This window comes from Sciurus carolinensis, chromosome 9, assembly GCF_902686445.1.
Source record: "Sciurus carolinensis chromosome 9, mSciCar1.2, whole genome shotgun sequence".
In the NCBI taxonomy this organism is placed as follows: Eukaryota; Metazoa; Chordata; class Mammalia; order Rodentia; family Sciuridae; genus Sciurus; species Sciurus carolinensis.
In genome coordinates this window covers 80630010-80651614 of record NC_062221.1, presented here as the reverse complement: position 1 = coordinate 80651614, position 21605 = coordinate 80630010, and the positions used below count along the sequence as shown (strand labels likewise).

Genomic DNA, 21605 nt, shown 5'->3' with positions numbered 1-21605 from the left:
CTCACAGGGATAATCTCACCTCTTTGGTCCTCTGTGATTTATGACGCAGCCCACCTGCCACTAGTCCTTCTGGTATCCTTCCCCTCTCACTTCCTTTGCCCTCCCTTTGGCCCCCCTGAGCTTCTGCTCTGAGACCAGGTGCTGGTCACAGCATTAGTGATAAACCACAGAGAAGCTGCAGAAGGCACTGATGGTGCCTGCTTGCATAATTCTCTTGACTGCCCCCTTGTATGGGATTGCGAAACGCTTTGAGCACCTCAGAAGGAAGGCACTGTGTAAACATGAGGTATTTTTTATTAGTTGTTTATTTGTGTTCATTATTAACAATTAAAAAAACGAAAGCCTCAGAGCAATAGTTTGGTCATTTCTTCAAGGTTTGAGATCATGTTTTAGGGCAGTGACTTTCCATATTTCTAATATTGCATCAATGTTTTCTGTAAACAGAACTTTAGGACTTTGCACATATGATGTTTAATTGTGATGAATACTTTTGTTTATTAACTTCCTGTTTAGAATTAAAGTTGTTGCAAAATGTGATGATAGCGTATTTAGAAATGGAACTCTTTGGGGACAAAAATCTCTTGCTGTATAAATTAGGCAATCTTTGACCCACATACAGAGGAAATAACACATTTTCTTAGCCAGAGTTCAACAGGTAGTCTGTATTGCTGGTTTTATTAAGGGCAAAAACAATTCTGAAACCAAAGACTAAATCTTTACACTGTAGTACTACTACATTCAGTTTTCCTATGGATTAATTTTCTGGAATTCTTGTTTTCCAGCTCCTGTTCAATAGGTGTGTACACTGAGAAAAGTTCCTATTAAAAAATCGAACAAACTTTCTTTGTAAACTGTTTAAATGTAGGATCATTATTTTATTTCTATATGAAGCAGAATTCTCAAGTTTATGACTTCTGGATTTAATTTTTTTGGGGGAAAAACTGCAAGTTAAATATTTTTCAAATAACCTTGAAATTTTAAAATTAAGTCAAAAATGGAGACTCAAGTGAACATATAGTTTTAGATTCATCGTCAAGAATCTAAATGTGGGTTAACAGCAAATCGCGACTTTTTGGATTAAGAAATTATAGTAGGGATAATTTGATAAGACTATTTTAGAGCTTTATCCTTTAAAAATTTCTTCTGTGATACGTTCAGAAGCTAGTTTTATGTCTACCAGTTTCTATAAAAAGAATATGAGGAAAGTAAAGTGGTTGTCAAATCATCACAATGCTGCATAAAATGCTTTACTTTGGGTTGAAAGAGTTACACATGGAGAGACTCATGCCTAAAATTTGCTTCAAGTGTTCAGAAATCATAAAGAGTTCACAAGTTGACAAGACTGGCACTAAAGGAATTGAAGTTTTGTTTCTCCATTTAAGATGTGGTCTTCAAGGCAGGATAAGCATGGTGTTGCAGTATGGACCTGTTACATCCTGGAGTGTACCTAGGGTCACTTTGACTTGTGTGACTTAAGAAGGATTTAGTGTTACCTTTGTTTTCTTCTCTTCTCTCTCCTTCTTTTTCAGTTTTTGTTTTTCATGTTTCCGTTTATTCTTTTATGTCATTCATTTTAAGGAAATCTGTGTTTCCACAGTGTCACAGTTGTGCTGTGTCCAAGCTGCCCCATACCTTCCCCTTGCTACTTTGTCAGTCTTACATTTTACCAGCTCTCTCAGCCCCTGAATTGGATGATCTCCCTGAGATAAGATTTTCTAATTGCTTCAGCTCTGAAGCTTTCCAAATAGCTAGAACTATTTCAGATAACCCAGGGAATCAGCCAGTGCACACAGAGAGACTTTGACCAGAGAACATATTTCCAGGACTTGCTTTGCAAATACCTTGAGCAAATAGAACCATGATAGTACTTTGATGTTAATAAATGCCCGCTTTTTCTTTGGTTTCCTGACAAGTGATTTTTGCGAGGCTAGCTCATGAATTTGGCTGGCATTTCTTTTGTACTTTGTTGGCCTTTGACCAATGTTCAACCTTATCCATTGCTTCCCTGCTTTTGTAACAGGGTGGCAGGAAGGAGGGAAGGAAGGAAGGGTGGGCCATTGTCAATACCCAATTAAATGGGTTGTTTTGAGAATGCAGTCTGGGCTCCCTCGTCTTAACTTCTACTTTATATCCTTTATTGTAATCACTAACAAGCTGTGTTTCTACATTCATAGAATATCTAGAGTTTGTGTATGTTTGTGTAATTCTTGGAAATGTTTACTAGCACCTGCTTGGGGTGTGAAGGTAATTTCTATTCTATTTTCTGATTTCTGAACTTCAGGAGAAGGTAAAGCTTGATGCTGAAAGGGAAAAACTAGAGAGGCTACAGGAGCTTTACTCCGAGCAGAAGACCCAGCTGGACAATTGTCCTGAGTCCATGAGGGAACAGTTACAACAACAACTGAAGAGGGTCAGTAGCAAACAGGAATGCACCCCTTGTTTTTCTTTTTTCTTTTGTCCCCCAATTAAGTTCCACTTACCTCTGGCTTACTACTTCACACAAGATAAATTTACCTAAGTTCTAGTCATTATATACTTTTAAAATAGGAATATGCATGCTAACAGTAAATATTATTCCATACTAATCAGTTAAAATATTTCTTATTAGAATCCCTAATTTATAATGCAGAAGTATTTCTGGACTTGATTTTTGGTAACTAAAGAGAACTCATTCCTGATTAGGACCAACTCCAAAACTGTAGCATTTACATCAGCTGACATCTCCCTTGCACTCTCTGCTGTAGTGTAGTATTTTTCCTTGATTATTTTTGTTAGCTTGATTTTATATTCTTTCCCCAAATTATTCTATTCTGATTTGGCCTCCACCCTCTTCCATTGTTTTGCTTTTCTATTTTTTCCTGCTGCTTAGTAACATGGAACTCATTAGCATGATTACAACAAACACTAAGATTCAAGACACAGGGCATTAGGAATGCCCTCAGCATCTTCTTATACAAGCATCCTATTTTTTTACATGATTATTACTAGTTAAATTTTCTCAGGTTATTCTCCGATCCTGAATGCTTACAGTGTTTAATACAACTGTGCTGTTTCTGTTCAGAAAAGGAAACTTCCTAGATGGATAATTTCACAAACATGGGCATAGGTACTTAGTATTTCACAGTTTCTTGACAACTGTGTTGTTTCCTCTGAATAGCAGCTCAAACCAACCATGATCCTGAGGCAACTGGCAGCTGTCGTTAACAGCCTTGCTCCTTTAAAGGAGTCATGTAATAGTTATTTGTTCTGAGTATCAATTTATGATTTCACATGAGTCAAAAAGAAGGCTGGTTCGTTGGTTTTGTTTGTCCCTTCTTGTCAATAAGCAAGTTAAAAAGTCAATAAATACACTTTTGAAAAATTTTAAGATGACATCTAAAACAAAAATACCTGATACTCTTGAGAATATAACTAGATAATGAAAAATCACAATTAAAACTAATGTATTGCAGAGGTTGAGAGTATCTTAATAGAGTATCCAATGCAGAGAAGTTAAACATCAGCATAACAATTTTAATATTTATGTCTTTTAATGTTGAATCAAAGAAAGTTGTAACAATTGCATCTGCCTCTTTACTCATTTTAGTCTGTAAAGGTGAATTTGCTTTAAGGAGATAAAGCTTGCTGTCTCTTGGTGTCACAATTCTCTGGAAATTTTGTGACAAAAATGATTGGAAAAAAGACTAGTATTTATAAAAGTATTTTGGTTGCTAATTGTGTTTATCCCACTTCAGAGAAGAGGTGGGAAACCATTTGTTTACAGTTTTTCAACTCTCTCATGGCTAATGATTTTACAGTCATTGTAATTCTTCATTTAGGGTCAGCATCGTACTTACATATTTTGTTCTTCCTTTTCTCTAGTTGCCATTTTATTGTTTGTATTCTTTATAAATGTTGCTTCCAATGGAAGCTGGTAGGTTCTATTAATAACCTGGACCCGGTTTATTTTAAATAATTAGTTTGCATGATCTAGATTCTGAATGAGAACTCATAATTTTTTATCTGTTCTAAGAATTTTGACTGCAAAAGAGGAAAGGAAATAATGCAGACAGCCTGTTCCATTGACTAAAAGCAAAGACTCCTTCTCTTTCCTCTCCAAGCAGAGTGTAAAATTCTTATCATAAAGACCCTTTTCCTTAGCAGAGATAACTGACTGTGGTAGCTTCTACCACCTGATATTGAGGTCTACTAATTCTGTTTTTAGGGATGATGATCAGTGTAACTCTTCACCGGCCCCTTAGCTTAATCAGTTAAACTTCACTTATTTCATAAGAAGTCCATTCATATTAAGAACTTACTGTGTTATCACACCTATTTCTCTTTAGACTTTGAAACTTCAGAATACCATTTCATTACCAAGTTTTTCCAAAGGCATTTAAACTAGATGTGATGAAACTTATTGTGATTAACTTTATTCGGTGGCAAGTCACATAATTTAAAAGTACATGAACAGAAGGAAAAATCATTTTCTTAAACCGCATGTTCTTTTGAATACTTAAGCTGAAAATATGGAATGATCTTATGCATGCTACATTTTGGATGTATGGCTGGGTTTCACACTTCTAAATCATTGCTTTAGAGTCAAAATATGGTTTTCAGTTGATGTTGACTTCATAGTCTGTGGCTGGCATGCTGTCAGTATGGACTCACCAATCCTGGGATACTGGCAGTGGGGAAAAGAAAGCTGAAGTTGACTGTCATTTGCTAGGAAAGGGCCCACTGTAAAGAGAAGGTAGTGGTATCTGGCTGGTGCAGTGTTCTTCTACTTTTGATATTTCTCAACCAAATTGTTGATTTTGGTCTCTTGTTTTTGTTTTTAAATTCTACCCAGTGATATCCACAACTGAGAAACCACTTCAGCCCTATCACTGGCTCTAAAATCAGTTTTTTCTTCAGTCTTAGAAAAGTCATTCAACCTCTATAGGCATAATATCTCTTCATAGCAAAGAGGAGGTTGAACTATTGTCTTCTTCATATTTTAAAAGCATGTAAAGTATTAACTATCAAGTTGAAGATGGAGAAAGGTTAACAAAATGAGCCCCATCTACATTTGCTTTCAGAGTTGACCTTAAGCCACCATGAGGTTATTTCTACAATTACTCCTGGCCATACCACATCTATTCTCTTCTTCTTCCTCCATTAGGCAAAGAAAACATAAAGATCGTGTATATACACTTCTGCTATATAAATTCTCAAAAAAAAAAAAAAAAAAAAACAGTTGCTAGAAAAAAAAAAAAAAGAATTACACAGAATTTTCTTTAGTACAGCTGTTTTATGTCCTTTCATGCCGGGCCCTGAGCTTGCCAGTCAATAGAGATTTATAATGTCCTTTTCGTGACTAAAGTTTAGTTAAAATTTTCATTCAGCTGGTCATGTACTTGAAGCTTCCTGTATATATTATTCTGTCTCAATTAAACTAGTCCTACCCCCAAATTCCATTCCTTAAATTCTTACTCTTATCTAAAATCTTTTAAAAGTTTTTATTCTCCTCCCAAAAAGTTTTACTTTCAAAGTCAAAGTTTATAGACACACATTTTAATGGTTTGGATGACTTGATTAGATGTTTACACCATGGAATCTGGATGCTGAGCTTGGCTTAATTTCCAGCTTTTCAACCTGGTGTGCTATAATTTTCATGCAATGGTTCAAATATTTACTACAGATAAATTAGTGAGTCTGTGACCTCCATGCAAGGTTAAAATAATATATAGTTCATGTTAACCAGTTGTGGAGTAGGTGAAGGACTGGCATAGAGTATGTGCGTGTATTGTGAGCTATATGTTCACTTATAATGAAGATACAAACCAAAAAAGCATTTAAATTTTTTGTTTCAGTACCTTTGATCACAAACTAACTTTAACTGAAAGATCTGGAAAACTTGAGTATGTATGCTTATATGAGTAAATAGATAAGCTGGTCCATTATATCAAGACTGCAGATATTTTATTACAACATATAACACTTCAGTTGTATCTTATTTAGTTCCCTTCATTAATTCATTCATTTAGATGTTATAAACTTGAAATGTCTGATTAACTGGAAATGTCAACCAAAACCTTGAAATCAAGACAGCAGTTTTTTGGCCAAATAAAATGTAAAGAAGTTTAAGAAATGCTGAGTATGTTTTTCAAATTGTGTTTTTCCTGCTCTTAAAATTGGAGAACCCACAGTCTATGTTAACATAATAGCCTTGTTGCTATAGTGTTGGCTATAATTGCATAGTAGCTAATAGCCTTTCTATGATTCATCCCTAGAATGTAATTCATTGCAGAAGATGGAAATATATTCCATTTTATTAAAAACCATAATTTGTCATTACTTAAAAAGTTGAACTAATTTACCATACAATTATTTTCCAATTCTCTTTGAGGATTTAAACGTAATGAAATGCCCTGATTATTTTAGCTATGTAGAGCTGTAAGCCACATTGCCCAGCTGCCACTTCCTTTTGCCCATATATTATTTAAAATTTTTATTTTTAAAAAATTCATCTGCACATAACACATTTATAATTCTGTCAAACTCTAAAATCAAGTGAGTGTTTTTAAATTTATTTTTAAAAGTATTGGAGAATGTAAATGTGTACTGATCCCTGCACGAATACAGATACACAAATAATATTCCTGTGTAGTATCCCATAGTATTCCTGTCAAGCATCTCATAGGTATGGAGGATTCCTATTTAAGACCATCTGATTCTCATGACTTTTGATTTTCTTTAAATGTCCTCAAGATTATTCTTGGAGTGGTAGTGCTTAACTTTTTGAGTTGACCTTGTGCCTGATGAAAGCCCTTGTTCTACTCTTAACAGTAAAAAAAAAAAAAAAAAAAAAAAAAATTATAAATGATTTTAATGAATTCATAAAAGGCTACTTTAAAAATTTTGATCTGCAAACTTTTTAAATAGACTTTATTTATTTTTTTAGAGCAGTTGTAGGTTCACTGCAAAATTGAGCAGAAGATAAAGAGATTTCCTGTAAGCCCCTGCCCCACACATGCACAGCCTCCTCCATTATCAATATTCCCCACAAGAATGGTTCATTGGTCACAATTGCTGAACCTCTAGTAATATATCATTATCACCCAGAATCCATGTTCAAAAGTTTTTGATGGTTTATCTCTCTAACAAATTATTTGAGCAAGCATACCCTACATTATATCAAACACATAGCCTATATTATAAATACATTGTTGCAGGCATGCTCAAAGTATAAGTTGTATATTATGTATATATACTAGTCTCTTGGTATGTACATTAGAAAATATTTATTAAGGCATTGAAAAAGAAAATAAAACTTGGGGCTGGGGAGATAGCTCAGTCGGTAGAGTGCTTGCCTTGTAAGTACAAGGCCCTGGGTTCGATCCCCAGCACCCCCCCCCCAAAAAAAAAGGAAAAGAAAACTCCTCATGTTCCAGTGGATTATGTTGTGTGCATTTGGAGTATATGAATCTCTCTTAGAGAATTATGGTCTGAATGTATGGCAACTTTTGAATTATTTAATCTCTATAATAAAGTCATATAAAAATTGTGAAAAAGAATTTGCTTGAGAAACTATATCTCACCTTTGATTTGCAGATAACGTTTAGGTTATTTGTTGAATTATTTTTATGCTTCAGTATCCCTTTTAAAGCTGCTTAGTAGATTTAAAGCAAGAATTTCTAAAGCACAGAGCAACCTTAAAACAAAAGGTAAAGCCAGTGCTGCCCTCTCCTGTGGTGTCCCCTTCAGTTCCACTGTAGAGACATTGCTTGGGAGTTTAACTCCAAATAAGCAGATCATCATATTCTAACCCTGGTCCATGTTGTAATTGAAAGTTATCTTGGATTACAACTTTTAATAATTGTTTCTTTGATTAAGAAGGTTGCAGCCATTCTGGCGTGTCTTGTTTTCATTCCCTTTTCTCCAAAGGATGCCGACCTGTTGGATGTCGAAAGTAAACACTTTGAAGATCTAGAATTCCAGCAGCTTGAGCATGAGAGCCGTCTGGATGAGGAAAAGGAGAACTTGACCCAACAACTCCTGCGCGAAGTGGCTGAATATCAGCGGAACATAGTCACTAGAAAGGTACCTTTGCCAGGTGATGTTTAATGTGAAAAATCAAGATATACTCTTTCTATGAGGCAGTAATCAATAATAAGCATTCATATAGCTATGATGTGTGTGTGTCTTTGTATCTGAAAATCTTCGTGTATTTAATCCTATCATTTTTGTCATATCATGGAGTCTGTCATATATATGGTAAATGGGGTTCTGTACATGTTACAGTCTTCACTATATGATGTTATACATGTATTCATGAATAATATCCAATTTTATCATTTATGTAAAAACCAAGACTAGAAAATCAGGAATTCAGGTATCTGTTTTAAATTGCTTCCTTTTGAAAGCACAGTAACTAAATTCAGAGTAATTCTATGAACACAGTCTAATTTGGAATTTTCTGTTTCTATTGCTCAATAGTTCTGCAAACTGGCAGATAGCTTATTTACCATTAGAAACAGTCCAGTCAAATACCATGCAGATTATTACCAACTCCACCCAACACTTACATGTCCAGTTCAGAATTTGGCTCTTATTCCAAAATTCAGAACTACGCCCTAGAACTCTAACCTGATAAAATTGAAGGATAAAATTGAGGGAAGGAGGGAAAAGTGACTTCTCAAACTCGCAGTTTAAGTAAGAAATGCCATTGTTATCTTTTCCCAATCAGTCATCTTCCAAAATGATGTCAAAAATTAATTGATAGTCTAAATCAAGATTTCCTGTTGACTTCTGGGTTCTTCAAATAGAATTTAGATCACTTAAACTGTGTTAACCTTAAGAAAAAACATTGAACTTGGCAGGTCCAAGTAAATGCCTCCTCGTCTCTGGGTAATGCTGACTGCCCATCACCTACTCAAATGTGGTCACCATTATTTCAGTTGTAAAAACCTTCTCCCCCTTTCCCAGTACAGACTGGCAAACCTTGGAATGTCTAATGTGCATCTTTCTATGATCATCTTCTTTCCTACAGGAAAAAATTTCTGCACTGAAAAAGCAAGCCAATCACATTGTTCAGCAGGCTCAGAGAGAACAAGATCATTTTGTGAAAGAAAAGAATAATTTAATAATGATGCTACAAAGAGTAAGTTTTTTCTGTTCAGCACTGGTTACAATATAACAGAGCTTCCAACTTGGGAAAGGTTGCCTCTTTCAAAGTAAATGCCTTTGAGAAGTGAATGTCTTCAGAATTTAAGGAAGATATTTTTGTATATTTTAATTTAATTTCCCACACTAAAAGCTGATCCTCTGCATGGTTAACATTCAGCAGAAAGTCTGTACTTTTCCTTATTTTCTTTTCTTATAAAAAAATCACTTTTTCCATCAAATAGTTAGGATATATTTTAACACAAGTTTAGGGTAGATTTAAGGAAAAATGTTCTTTTCACTGCTGTCAAATATTGTGGCTCAGCTACACTAGTGTTTTGAACTCCATTATTTGTGCGTGTATCTTCCTGAAAAATGTCACATTGGAGTTAGATTGACTTAATTGGATTGTTAGGCACTCCATGTGATTTGGTTAGAGGAGTGGCAAGATCATCCTTACCAAAGGAGCCATGTCCTTGTTTGTTCCCAGCACCTAAAATGACAAAGGGAGTCCTTTAGCTAAGGAAGTTAAAAGCAACCTGTACCTGACTTCCTGACATGGTTACTGGTGTAATTTCATCAAATGTAAAAGTTGATGGGGCCGGTCTCAAGTTTGAGCCATGCATGTAGGCCACTACCTAGGAAAATAACATTCTGGATCATAGAAATATCAGATGGACCTAGAATGGGGTGCAGGAGGAAGACTAAATCCAGAATCAGAATGAAGGATTAGAGGAAGAGGCTGTACTGTGACATGCACATTCCTACCTACAAAAAATGAGCATTCCCTTCTTAAGAGCTAGGTGAGGAAAGTCCCTTAGGTCCATCTCATAGAGCTATGATTCCACTAGAGGTGTCTTTGCAGCCCTCACACGTTCCTGACACCTTCCTCATGGCTTTTTAGCAGCCAGAAATCTCTAAATGGAGATGTATTTTCCATACCAACTCTGTGGGGATAAACTGTTGCCATCAGCCTCTGTACAACCATTTTACCCTTTGTACACAATATTCAGAGGTATAACTTAAATTAGCATCATATGTATTTCCGTAGCTGTTAAAATTTTAGAAACAGCAAAGAAAATATCTCTAAGTGGTAGATCTTTAAAAATGGTTAAGCACAATCAGAAATATGATAGTTCCTCATTAGAGATACATAAAACCGAAATGAATTCTAAAGCATGCAGACCATAAGTATTAATATTTTTGTTTTCCTAAAATGACCTATAGACATATTTTAATCCCAATCAAAATCTCAACAGATATGTTTGTAGCAACTGACAAGTTGGGATTAAAATTTACAGTTGATTGTCATCATTTCATGGATTTCACATTTGTAATTTTTACTTTCTTGTTAAAATGTGCTTATAACCCCAAAATCTATATTTGCAACATTTTTGCAGTCATTTACAAACATACATAGACCAGTGAAAGTTTTGAATCACCCAAAATGCACATTTGTTAAGAGCCATCAAATTATGTACTGAAAACTGTATATTTTACTGTATGGAAATCATACCACAATAAATAATGCAACCCATAAATAGTTTTCCCAAGGTTTAATATTGGATTAATTCAAGTGGATCATAGACCCAACCACAAAAGCTAACACCATAAAGTTTCCAAAATAAAATATATCTGTGGATTCTGATATGACATCACCAGAAGGTACATGATTACCTTTTACTTGGAAGGATAAAAAAATTGATTTTAGAAAATATACAGAAAACAAGGACTGAGAGGGCCTCTGAGGTTCCTCCTTCCATTTTTGGTTCAACTAGAATACCCAACGTATTTTTTCTTAAATATGCTGTCACTCTGTAAACTTTATACTGAATGGAAGGTTATAGAGTTACATGTATTTGAAAACAATTCAGGCATCATACAGCTAGCAGAAGGTGAGATATCTACCAATAGGAGGTTCTGACTATGACTAAGGGGAAGGAGGGAGGTGGAAATGGGAGGAGTGTGCAGTCTCTGTGCATCTGTGGTACCCAAGGTTGACTCCACACTTAACAGATTTTGTGTCCCTTCAGGAAAAGGAGAATCTTTGTAACTTGGAAAAGAAATACTCCAGCCTTTCTGGGGGAAAAGGGTTTCCTGTTAACCCCAGTACTCTGAAAGAGGTAAGCCGTGATTCTACCTGACTACTCATAGCATCTTAGAAATGAGGAGCCCTGCCTGGTATTGTGTGACTAGCAAGGAGTAAAAACATTACTAACCTAAGGGACTTCTGCGAGCACCCAATGCTCTGATGGTTTTCCTGCCTTTCATCATTTGTGCTTTGAGAATTCCAGAGATAATCTTTATGTCCAATTCATGTATGTGTGGCGTGTAGTTTCCTTGGAATTGACATTGTGGGGTAACTTGGAGTTTTGAAATATTTAGGATCTAGACCAAGATAAGTCTTCCCCTTCTTTTTCCTATCTGCAATCTCCTTTCTCACTCCTTCCCCTCTCTTCTCTTTCTCCACAATCTTATATAACAAGAAAATGCCCCTAAACATTTGATATTGTTTGATTTCTTTCTTTTCTCTATCTCTTCCCTCACGATGTGTTTTCTGCTACTTTCTAAATTGGGAAGCTCTGTTTACATTAAGCTGCATTTACCCTTTACCTATTTTTCCCTAGTTCCCAACAATGATCTTTCCTAAATATCCTCTTGTAAAGATACACTGCCTCGTGGACAGAATATTTTAACTCTGATTTGGAAAATTATAATGCTGACTGAGAAAGAAATTTTCTTTTGTTTATACTTACAAGCTGAGGAAAAGGCTAACTTCTACATAAAATTTTGCATAACCAAAAGATTTGCTTTTGTTTACAAGTTACTTATCAAAAGAGAGCAGAGTTAGGAATTTCTAGACAGAAGATTTTTTTTTTTGCACGTAGGTACATGAAGTAAATCACTCATCCCAATAACAGTACGACTCAGTTGTATTTTGGAAGCATTTTAAAAATATTTCTACAAATATTAGTTTTGTAGTTTCTCTCCATTATTCAGGACATGGAGTTGGCAGGTTCAGTGAACAAAGGGTGGTTGTAAATGGAGTGTAGTGTCATAAGATAATGTCAAGGAGGTGGTTAGGCACAGGCCTTGAGTCATGTTGTTGAAATGCAGCTTATCTTATGTGTGATGGGAAGCCCTCAAGTAAGAAGGGAGGTGACATTTTGTGATATCCATTTGTTAAAGATCACTCTGGGCAGTTTAGTGAACACTGAATCATGAGGAATTGAGGAGAAGCAGGTATGTTAGCATGAAGATGGTTGCAGTCTTGTAACCTAGAGATGCTGGTGCTTGAACTACAGCAACAGCAGAGAACTGGAGAAAATTAGTTGGATTAGTATAAATTTTAGAGGTAGAACTGAGAGTTCTTGCTGATAGAGTAGCTATACAGATGATGTAAATACAGGAAGTGTCAAGAGTGATGTCAACTGCAGCTTGAATGATGAGGTAGATGCTGAGCACCTTTTCCTAAGAGAGGGAAGTCTGGGGAAGGAGTAGGTCTAAGAGGGAAGATTTGGAGTTTGACCAGGATATAGTGAGTCTGAAGATCCATGATATCCAAATGAATAAAGTAGGTTTAGTTCTTTATTTACCAATAGGAGAATAAAATCTTTCCTTTTCTATTAATGAATTGGTCTTTTATTTTTTTCCTGCAGACCATGGTGTCAAAGTCCATTTGTTTTTTGATTATTTGGACTAGCTCTGCCACTAGTACTTGCTAAGCAGCTATGTGTCCTCTTTTATCTACTAAGCAGACTTAACTCCTGTTTTAATTTTTCTACTGTCTTTTTGCATTCTCTCTCTCTCTCTCTCTCTCTCTCTGTCTCTCTCTCTCTCTCTCTCTTTTCCTCCTTTTGAGAAGTGTTGAGTTTATAACAAAACTTCTTAAGAGTTTTTGACAAGCAGCATACATTTTTGAAGCAATGAATTGTATGATCTAGGCATTGAAACTGTCTATCAACTTAGCAAAAGAATAACTCCAAGTTGTTAATCTTCTTTCTGATTCATTATCACAGACAAAATGAAATTCAACAAATTAGCAGACTACTTCCTTTCTTCTGTTTAACCTTACAACCTGACCCTTTCTGAAATGCGAGACTTTGATAGATCCAATTTTTAAAAAGTCAACCTGGCTTTTTCCACTTTGTTGTAACTATAAGTTCTCATAAAACTTTGATTTCCTTCTTGGACATTTTGCTTCAATAGCATCACATCACAATGCTATACCTTTTCTAGGAGTCATTTTTTTGAAATGATTGATGGGCTAATAGAAGAAACTGAGTGTTAAATTTAACTTGCTTTTAAAAGACTGTGATTTTATGCTTTATCATTTTTTACATTGTTTTATTGTTATGGCAAAAATCATGAGTGTTCTGTGTAATTACTTCACATGACAGTTTACAAGTGCCTTTTCCACAAATAAAAATTCAGGAGTTCTGATGCTCAGAGAGTGAACCATGTATCTTATTTCAGTACAAAACAAACTGAATTGAGTTTAAAAGTAACTGGAAATTCTCTGTCCTAGGGATAGAGTTGTCCTAGGGAAACTGCCTTGAATTGAAACACCCTCCAGTTGCAACTCTACTTTACAGTTGTGTGTGTGTGTGTCCATGTGTGTGTCTGTTCTTACCTGAATGAGAAGATAGTGTCCTTTTTATTCTCATGTGGTTGAGATGCTCAAAAGTGAAATTCCATTACAAATGAATTACTGTTTTACAAGTGTTTTCTTAGTGCAAAACCCAATAGTCCTCAGCCCACTTTTATTGACCCTCTAACTCATCAGGAAACAGAAGAGGGGAAAAATCTAAGAGTGAAGATTTGTGGAAAAGGCTCTTGAATCCGGCAGTGAGTGATTGCCTTGTCAATTTTGTATCTCAGATTTTTTGATGTGTGGTTCTTTTCAACGTGTGTGTAGTGACAACCTCATTCCATCCACAGAATGAATGCCGATGCCTCTGGATATTTTGAATTTGAAGGTGTGGGATTACTTATAATATGATCATCCTGATTTCACCAGAAAAATTCTGTTTAATGTTTGGAATGCCATTTGTCAAGATTAAGCACCATAAATCCATTTTAATTGCTGATTATTTCCTTGATGAAACATTTGATCATACCCAGATAGCTGGCTGTGCAGCTCTCAGCTAACTCCATTGTACTGGGAACATTAATACTCTCGCATGCCTCAGCTTTTGCTTTCTGTGTGTCTAACTTCTGAATTCCTCCTTTTAGGGCTATCTCAGTGTAAGTGAAATTAATGAGCCATGTGGCAATTCCACGAATCTGTCCCCTTCCACTCAGTTCCCTGCTGATGCTGATGCTGTTGTCACTGAGCCTGCCTCAGCTGTGCCGGTGAGCCAGCCACAGAGTACGGAGGTGTGTTGGCATGACATTTCATTCATTCACTGCTTTTCCTCATGTCAAAAATTAACCCACGGTTAACTGAGAATAAGCAAAATGAAGGTGTGTGTGACAGATACATGTCTGTTTGATCAGAGGGCCAGAACAATGTTAAGTTTCTAAGATATACTGATTTGGGAATTTTTCTCCACCACTTAAAATGCTAGAAACTATGGAATATGTGGTACAGATTTGGGGACTAGAAGTAACGTCAAACAAATGAGCTCAATGCCTTAGCACTCTAACCCAATTTAGTGTTCTTAGAAACTAAGTCTTTCTAAAATTGTTGGTTTGAATCACCTTTGCAGTTTGACTTTGTTTTGCAATCTGGATTTTTTTTACTGTTATGCCTTTTTAAAGCATTCTTGGGAGTGACCTATAATAGTAAAGTACAATACCTTCTAAGGATTCAAGATGCTTGCTTGTCATGTAGGATTTTAAAAAGACTCTGAATTGAAAGAGACTGTCCATCATTTATGACTTCTTGATTTACTTATAACAAAATGGAGTAATCAGATTATCGATTTCATTTCTTTGTCTTTTTCCTTTCATTTCATGTGGACACCTGTGTACCTTTTCTTTCTCGTATAAAGCAAAGATCACCTGTCTGTTCTGGATTTATGTTTCCTTCCACTCTTTCTCCTCATCCTGTCACTCAACCTCCATCAAACCCTTGGCCGGAAGTCATGGCTACATCTGTCGATACTTTTCCTTTAAATGACACACCTCCTCCTCTACCAGCTAAGAAACACAGAAGGCAACAGCAGCAGGAACCACAGGTAATTAGGGACTGGTGCTTAGAGTGTGGGAATTTTACCTTGATGACAAAGTTACTTATGTGGAATCTTTACCTTTTCCAAAAGAGCATTCTTACAAAAGTTTCATACTTCTTTGCTTTTTTCTTAGGTTTTTTTTTTTTTTTTTGTATATTCTAAGGGTGTTGGGATTATTATAAAGTTTTGAGACCTTATTCATCCTCAACTGGCAAATTTCACATCTTCATATTTCACTTCCCATTACATATTGCAGCTTATCTGGGTCTTTCTCATTAGCTAATAGGTGTTTCCATAAAATCCACAATATGCTATGTTGTGTTGCCAACACCAAATGCTTTTAGTGTGTATTATTGAAACCATAGTAGAATTCATTCCCTTGCTATATACCAAAATTTACTAAACACTTTACAAATATCTCTTTTGACCCTTCTAACAATCCATTGAAATAAGATTTATCTCTGTATTGATATTAGGGAATTGAGGCTTAACCTAGCTAAGTGGCTTGTCCAAGGTCACATCAGAAGTAGAGCATTTGGTCCACAGAAAAAGAGTTTTTATTTAGTAGATTTCTAAATAAACAACTTATTCTATTGCATTCATTTTAGTACATTTACATATAAATTAATGCTTATTTTTTAAAAATCTGTTTTAAGGCTCCATTCAACTATTTAACCACTAGCTCCTCAAAGTTTAGGAGTCCTGGAGTGTTATGCCATATACTTATATTTCTTGAAGGTGCCTTTACTATCGGCATTTGTTAAAGATTGTATCTTGTATCACCTTATACTTTCAGGCTACTGTCTCTGGGACTGATATAAAAAGGAATTGCATTAATTACATCTAAAAGTGGGATTCATTGTAGTGTGTTAATATGTGAACCCAGCATAATTTGGTAGATTTTTTTCTCCAGGACTTTCCCCATGCTCTACCTCCTCCCCTCTACACCCCCTTTCTCTACTCTGTTGGTCTCCCTTCTATTTTAATGGGATCCCCTTTTTTTATAAATTCCTTTTTTCTTCCCTCTCTCTCTCTCTCACACACACACACATGTGCGCGCGCGCACACACACAATAGAAAGCATTTCTCATAGAAGGGAGATCAGTAGAGCAAAAGCAAGTGGATCAGAGAGGGAGGAGGGAAGGGACAGGGAAGTTACCAGGGAATGAGATTGATCAGATTATGTTAAGTGCATGTACAAATATAGCAAATGCATCCCATTATTATGTATAATTATAATGCACCACTAAAAATATTTTTAAAAGAATTGGTAAAAAATGTGGATCAAAATAGGTGATATATAGAAGGAAAGAACCAGGAGAATGAAGAACTAAATATCTTCAATTTTGATGTCATGTGTATCTCATTAATAGTTTCATTCAGGTTAAAAGACATCTCTGGTATCAAAACAATCACAGTTTTCAAAACTTGTTTTCTGTCAAGTATCTGTTAAACTGTGTTTTCATTCCTATTTTATTAAGCTGCCACTATGAAATATTGAGAAGTTTTGAATTTTGGTATTTGTGACATTTGCTAATAGCAGGAACAAGATTGAAGTGCTTTGATAAAATCTTTCTAACAAAAACTTAGAGAATTCATCAACCAAACCATGCAGTTTTATTATTGAAATGTGAAATACCTGACCACGAATTCTAGCTCTACCACTTTTCAACTCTGTGACCTTGGACAAGTTTACTGAACCTCTCAGCATCCAGATTCTTCATTTGTAAAACAAGTATGCAGTACCTGCCTCACAGGATTGTTATAAGAGTTGAATGAGATAAGGCATGCAGAGCAGTAAACCTGGAACACAGAAAACTCTTAGTAGACATTAGCTAGTATAAACAGATAATCGTAAAGTTAAAATATGTCATAATTGGCATGCATTAATTTTCATATATTTCAAAAGCCTGAATGCAGTATTAAAATGATCAAACCTGAAGAAACTTTTTTTTTTTTTTTTTTTTGGGTGCTGGGAATCGAACCCAGGGCCTTGTGCTTGCAAGGCAAGCACTCTACTGACTGAGCTATCTCCCCAGCCCCAAGAAACTTTTAATTAAGAAATCACTTTACTATTGACATCTGGGGCAGGAGGCCAAGAAAACTTTGGTCAAATTTAAAATTGAAAGAAAAGGAGTTAAATGTAGGATTTTTAATTTGGGGGGATTACTGTAAGACCTCTTTGGCCAAGATCTTTCTAAATGCAAGAATAACCTAGAAGGGTGTCTTATATGGAAGCTTTATATGGATTTGGAGTATGTTTATGTGACAAATTGTCACCACTTCCACTTTCTCTGTTCACTTTCTCTTCATCCTCCTTCTCCTCCCCTTTCTTGTACCCCTCACTTTGGGATCTGTCTATCACATAGACCCATCTGAACAAACCAGGAACTTGCTTACTTGATCTGGCCACTGACTATCCTGCCATCCATGTGGTGACCATTATAATAATTCATAACTTGTCCTGAAACCTCAAAGTAGCAAGCACTATGGAAATGAAAGGTGGATTTGTAAAATGTGTTCTAGGTTCAGCTACAAATTCTTCCAGTGTCTAGTGTCTTATCAAATGCTAACCCAAATCTATTAGTGAACACAAGGATAAGTTCAATAATTAAAAAAAATCTGTGTTAAATTCCAAAACTTCTTTTTAAATGCATAATTCTTCATTTTTTAGTGATCTGTTTCAGTTAGTCAAGTTTTGCTATTTTGCTTTACATTTGCATTTAAAGCACTTTAGAAGTCTGGAAGAAAGGAAAAAACAGCATAAAGAAGGCCTCTATCTGAGTGACACTTTGCCTCGAAAGAAAACCACACCTTCCATCTCCCCACATTTCAGCAGTGCTACAATGGGGAGAAGCACCACCCCAAAGGTAGGACACGGAAGAGCCACGGGCTTCACAATCCGTGAGTCTTCTTATATTCACTGATGTGCAAAGGCCCTTAAGAACAATGCTAAATAATAAACCATTAAATGTGCTTGTTCAGCAGACATCACAATTAAATCAGCTTTTCTATCCCATTCAGAGGATATTTGAAATTGTACCTTCTGGGGTCAACGAACATGATCCAGGATCTTCTCTTTCACCACAGTATAGGTGGTATGGGTGACTTTTACTCACAAGATGGACACTCAAGGCTACATCCCAGATTTAGTAATAAGATAGGATCTAGTCTCTGGGTTTCAGGAATAATAGCACCAAATATTTATTGGGTTATTTCTAAGTTCCTGACCCTGTGAGTATCTCATTTTGTCAACTCTCTCATTTTAAAACCCAGCAATATACTATGCAATAAAGGTTCTTATTAATTATTATTCCAATTGTATGGATGGATAACTTGAAGCATTATGAAGCTAATTGACTAATCCAAGAGCCCTCATCCAGTACTGCTGGAGCCAGAATATGAACCTGTGTGTTCTGCCACCTGCACCTTCCCTCTTATGCTGCTGATATGTCCAAGGGGTCATTGAAGAAACAGAGGAAGAAAAAAATAGGAAAGGGGTCCTTAGTGGGAGAAACTTTGGACCTTTCTCCTGCCCTTAAGCAGAATATCTGTTTTGATTTATTTTATAAATTAGTATTTCAAGCATATGTTATTTACATAAAGGAGTTTGCTTTCTAAAAAGAATGCTAAAACCAGTGAAGTATCAATAGATTTCTCCAGTTTTCAGCCTACTACATAATAGAGACAGATGGAAATTGGTACATGTAGAACGAATGTGAATCCTCCCTGTCCTTCTGCATGGTGTGCATGCATTCCTGCCCCTGCATCTGCCCTCTGCTCCTTATGCATGAAGAACTTGCAGATGTTCTCTCACATGATTGTGGACAGTGTCTTCTCCCCACTGTCTTCCCTTGTGTAATTGCTGCCATCAGAGGAAGTGCTGTGATGTTGAGACTGCCGTGGAGTTTCTTGGGAGGGACAGCAGCTAGCCTGTATACAAGAACCTACCCTCTCTGCCCTCCATGCTTAGACAGGAGCTATGGAAACAGGGATGTGGACATTTCCTGAAGACCCATTTGCTGTGCATTTTGACTGAAGTGTTCCCTGCTGGTTCCCACAGGCTCACCTGCCCCTGGGACAGAGCAACAGCTGTGGCAGTGTGCTCCCTCACTCGCTGGCAACCATGACCAAAGACTCAGAATCTCGGAGGATGCTCAGAGGTAAGTGTCTTTTAAATCAAATGCCAGAGTCTTTTGTTAAGCATTAGAATTCCTCAGGGAGAGAGAGTGTGTGGATAGTGTTAGGAATGATCAGAGAGGGGAGCAGCTAAAGTCCTAAATTTTACTCTTATTGTTTCACTTTGGGGAAGGATATGTGTATATCCTCGTTGTATCAAGGTAACCTTTCCCACTTATGCATAAAACTGGTACATTTTAAACATACCCATGGCATTTTACATATTCAATATAACTCTCCAACCAGGAAGACCCCTAAGGAATTACTAACCACTAACCTCATTTGATTGGTAGAAAGAAAAAAGAAACCACTGAGATCTAGGCAGATGACCAGGGCTCTTAACCAAGATCACTCTCCTAGTTTGTGACTGAGTCACTGTGCTGAATGAGCCTTCTGCTGAAGTCATTGAGTTGACACATACACAGAGCACTGGTGGCCCACAACAGAATTTCACTGGGCCTTTTAATGTAGACTTAAGCTCTTATACTGTATAGTTATTCTGTTTTAGATGGACTTTGATTCTTCCTGCATTTTCTTTATAATACTCTACTGTGTTTATGATACAGTTTTAAAATAGTCTTCATGAAGCTGGAAGAAATTAATGTAGTTCCAGAAGTGAGCCTCTCATTGAGATAGATTTATTGTGTTAACCCAGTAGTTCACATCAGTAACTTGTACTGGTCCTAACTTTTGAGCAGAAGAGTTCTAGGTACCAAGAATGCAAACAGATGATGTTCTTTGCCTTAAAATGCTTATAGTCTAATGAGGGAGAAGACAGAGAACAGATGACTTCGGCAATATGCAGTAAATGCATATTGTTTTAGCTGTTGATGGACCTTGATTTTTATTTATTTATTTATATGTGGTGCTGAGGATGGAACCCAGTGCCTCACATATGCTGGGCAAGCGCTCACTGAACTACAACTGCAGCTCCTGAAATTCCACTCTGACAACTTGGCCCCTCTGCTTGTGGTGCTGGGAAATAATCACTGGTTTCCCACCAGTAGAGAAAAAAAATACATGTGTGTGTGAGTGTGTGAGTGTGTGTGTATGTGACATATAAAATCATGTATGTAATTAAGTTTATAAACACATGTGTGTATATGTATGTATGTGTTTATATGATATATTTTATATACGTATATATATTTGAACAAGGATTTCAAATTATTACTAGTACTTTCACACTAGAAGTGATTTAAGCGTTAATGCAGACCATAGATTCATGAATGGTTGATACATATAAGACATATTTACACTAGTGATATTTAAATAGAATATGCTTGATTGACCTTCTCTATATTTTTACAAAATTCTTCATAAACTAAAATATCTCTTAACATGTATTAATAATAAACATAAATGAGTCTATTTCAACTCTCATGTATCATTGTTAACCTGTGGGTCAAATCTATTATCTGTTGAAGCATTTTTCTGTACTATTAATAAACTTCTTTTTAAATGTATTTTTCCCACTGGCTAAAAATGTCAAAGCTTGGTTTGGCCATGACGCCAACCAAAACCATTCACATGTTCATGTGCTTTATGTAGTAGAGTGATTTAGGGAAAGATTGAACACTAAAGACAAAGGGTGAGGTCACAAGTGATTAAATTCTATGTTGATAGCACTTTTTTTAAATAGAAAGAAAAACTAGATCTTTGTACTAAATGGATAGATGTGCAAACATTAAGAACAATTAACATTATCGTGTCAGGAGATCCTTGTGAGAATATAATGAAATTGAAGGAATGCCTAATCATTGTTTTTCTAATCTCTAATCTCCCCTATAAAAATGGGACTCTTCCTGAGAGTTTCACATAGGAAAACTGAGCCAGTTCTCTCTGTCACATAATGAATGTGTGATCTGCAAAATCTGTTGTGTTTGATTTATCTTTTGTGAGCTTCTCTTTCACTGATATGTCTTCTGTGCACCCAAGAAGATAGTAGCATCAGTCTTTGCTGCAGGTCCAAGATGGGGTTCTGTTGAAAGAATATGTACAAGAATAGGGCGGCTTCGGAGGAAATAGAAAACCATCATGCATGTTCTATCCAGGAGACACATCCTGTGAGGCTAGGGTCAGTTCCCCGACCTGGAGCAGAATCAGTCAGGTACGGTAGTTCTT

At 36.1% G+C, this 21605-nt stretch overlaps 1 protein-coding gene across 10 annotated transcripts in view; it reads left to right on the top strand.

Annotated features, from left to right (window-relative positions):
* The window catches only part of Phldb2 (pleckstrin homology like domain family B member 2), a 208224-nt gene that overhangs the window by 166052 nt on the left and 20567 nt on the right, over positions 1–21605 (top strand). For 6 of the 10 annotated variants that reach the window (XM_047563141.1, XM_047563140.1, XM_047563145.1 and 3 more), the window contains 8 exons: positions 2282–2410; positions 7909–8064; positions 9014–9124; positions 11160–11249; positions 14362–14505; positions 15123–15308; positions 18032–18172; positions 19366–19465. In XM_047563141.1, coding sequence (XP_047419097.1) covers positions 2282–2410; positions 7909–8064; positions 9014–9124; positions 11160–11249; positions 14362–14505; positions 15123–15308; positions 18032–18172; positions 19366–19465 — 1057 coding nt within the window. The remainder of the gene's footprint in view (positions 1–2281; positions 2411–7908; positions 8065–9013; positions 9125–11159; positions 11250–14361; positions 14506–15122; positions 15309–18031; positions 18173–19365; positions 19466–21605) is intronic. The other 4 variants (XM_047563150.1, XM_047563149.1, XM_047563146.1 and 1 more) reach the window with 3 other exon arrangements.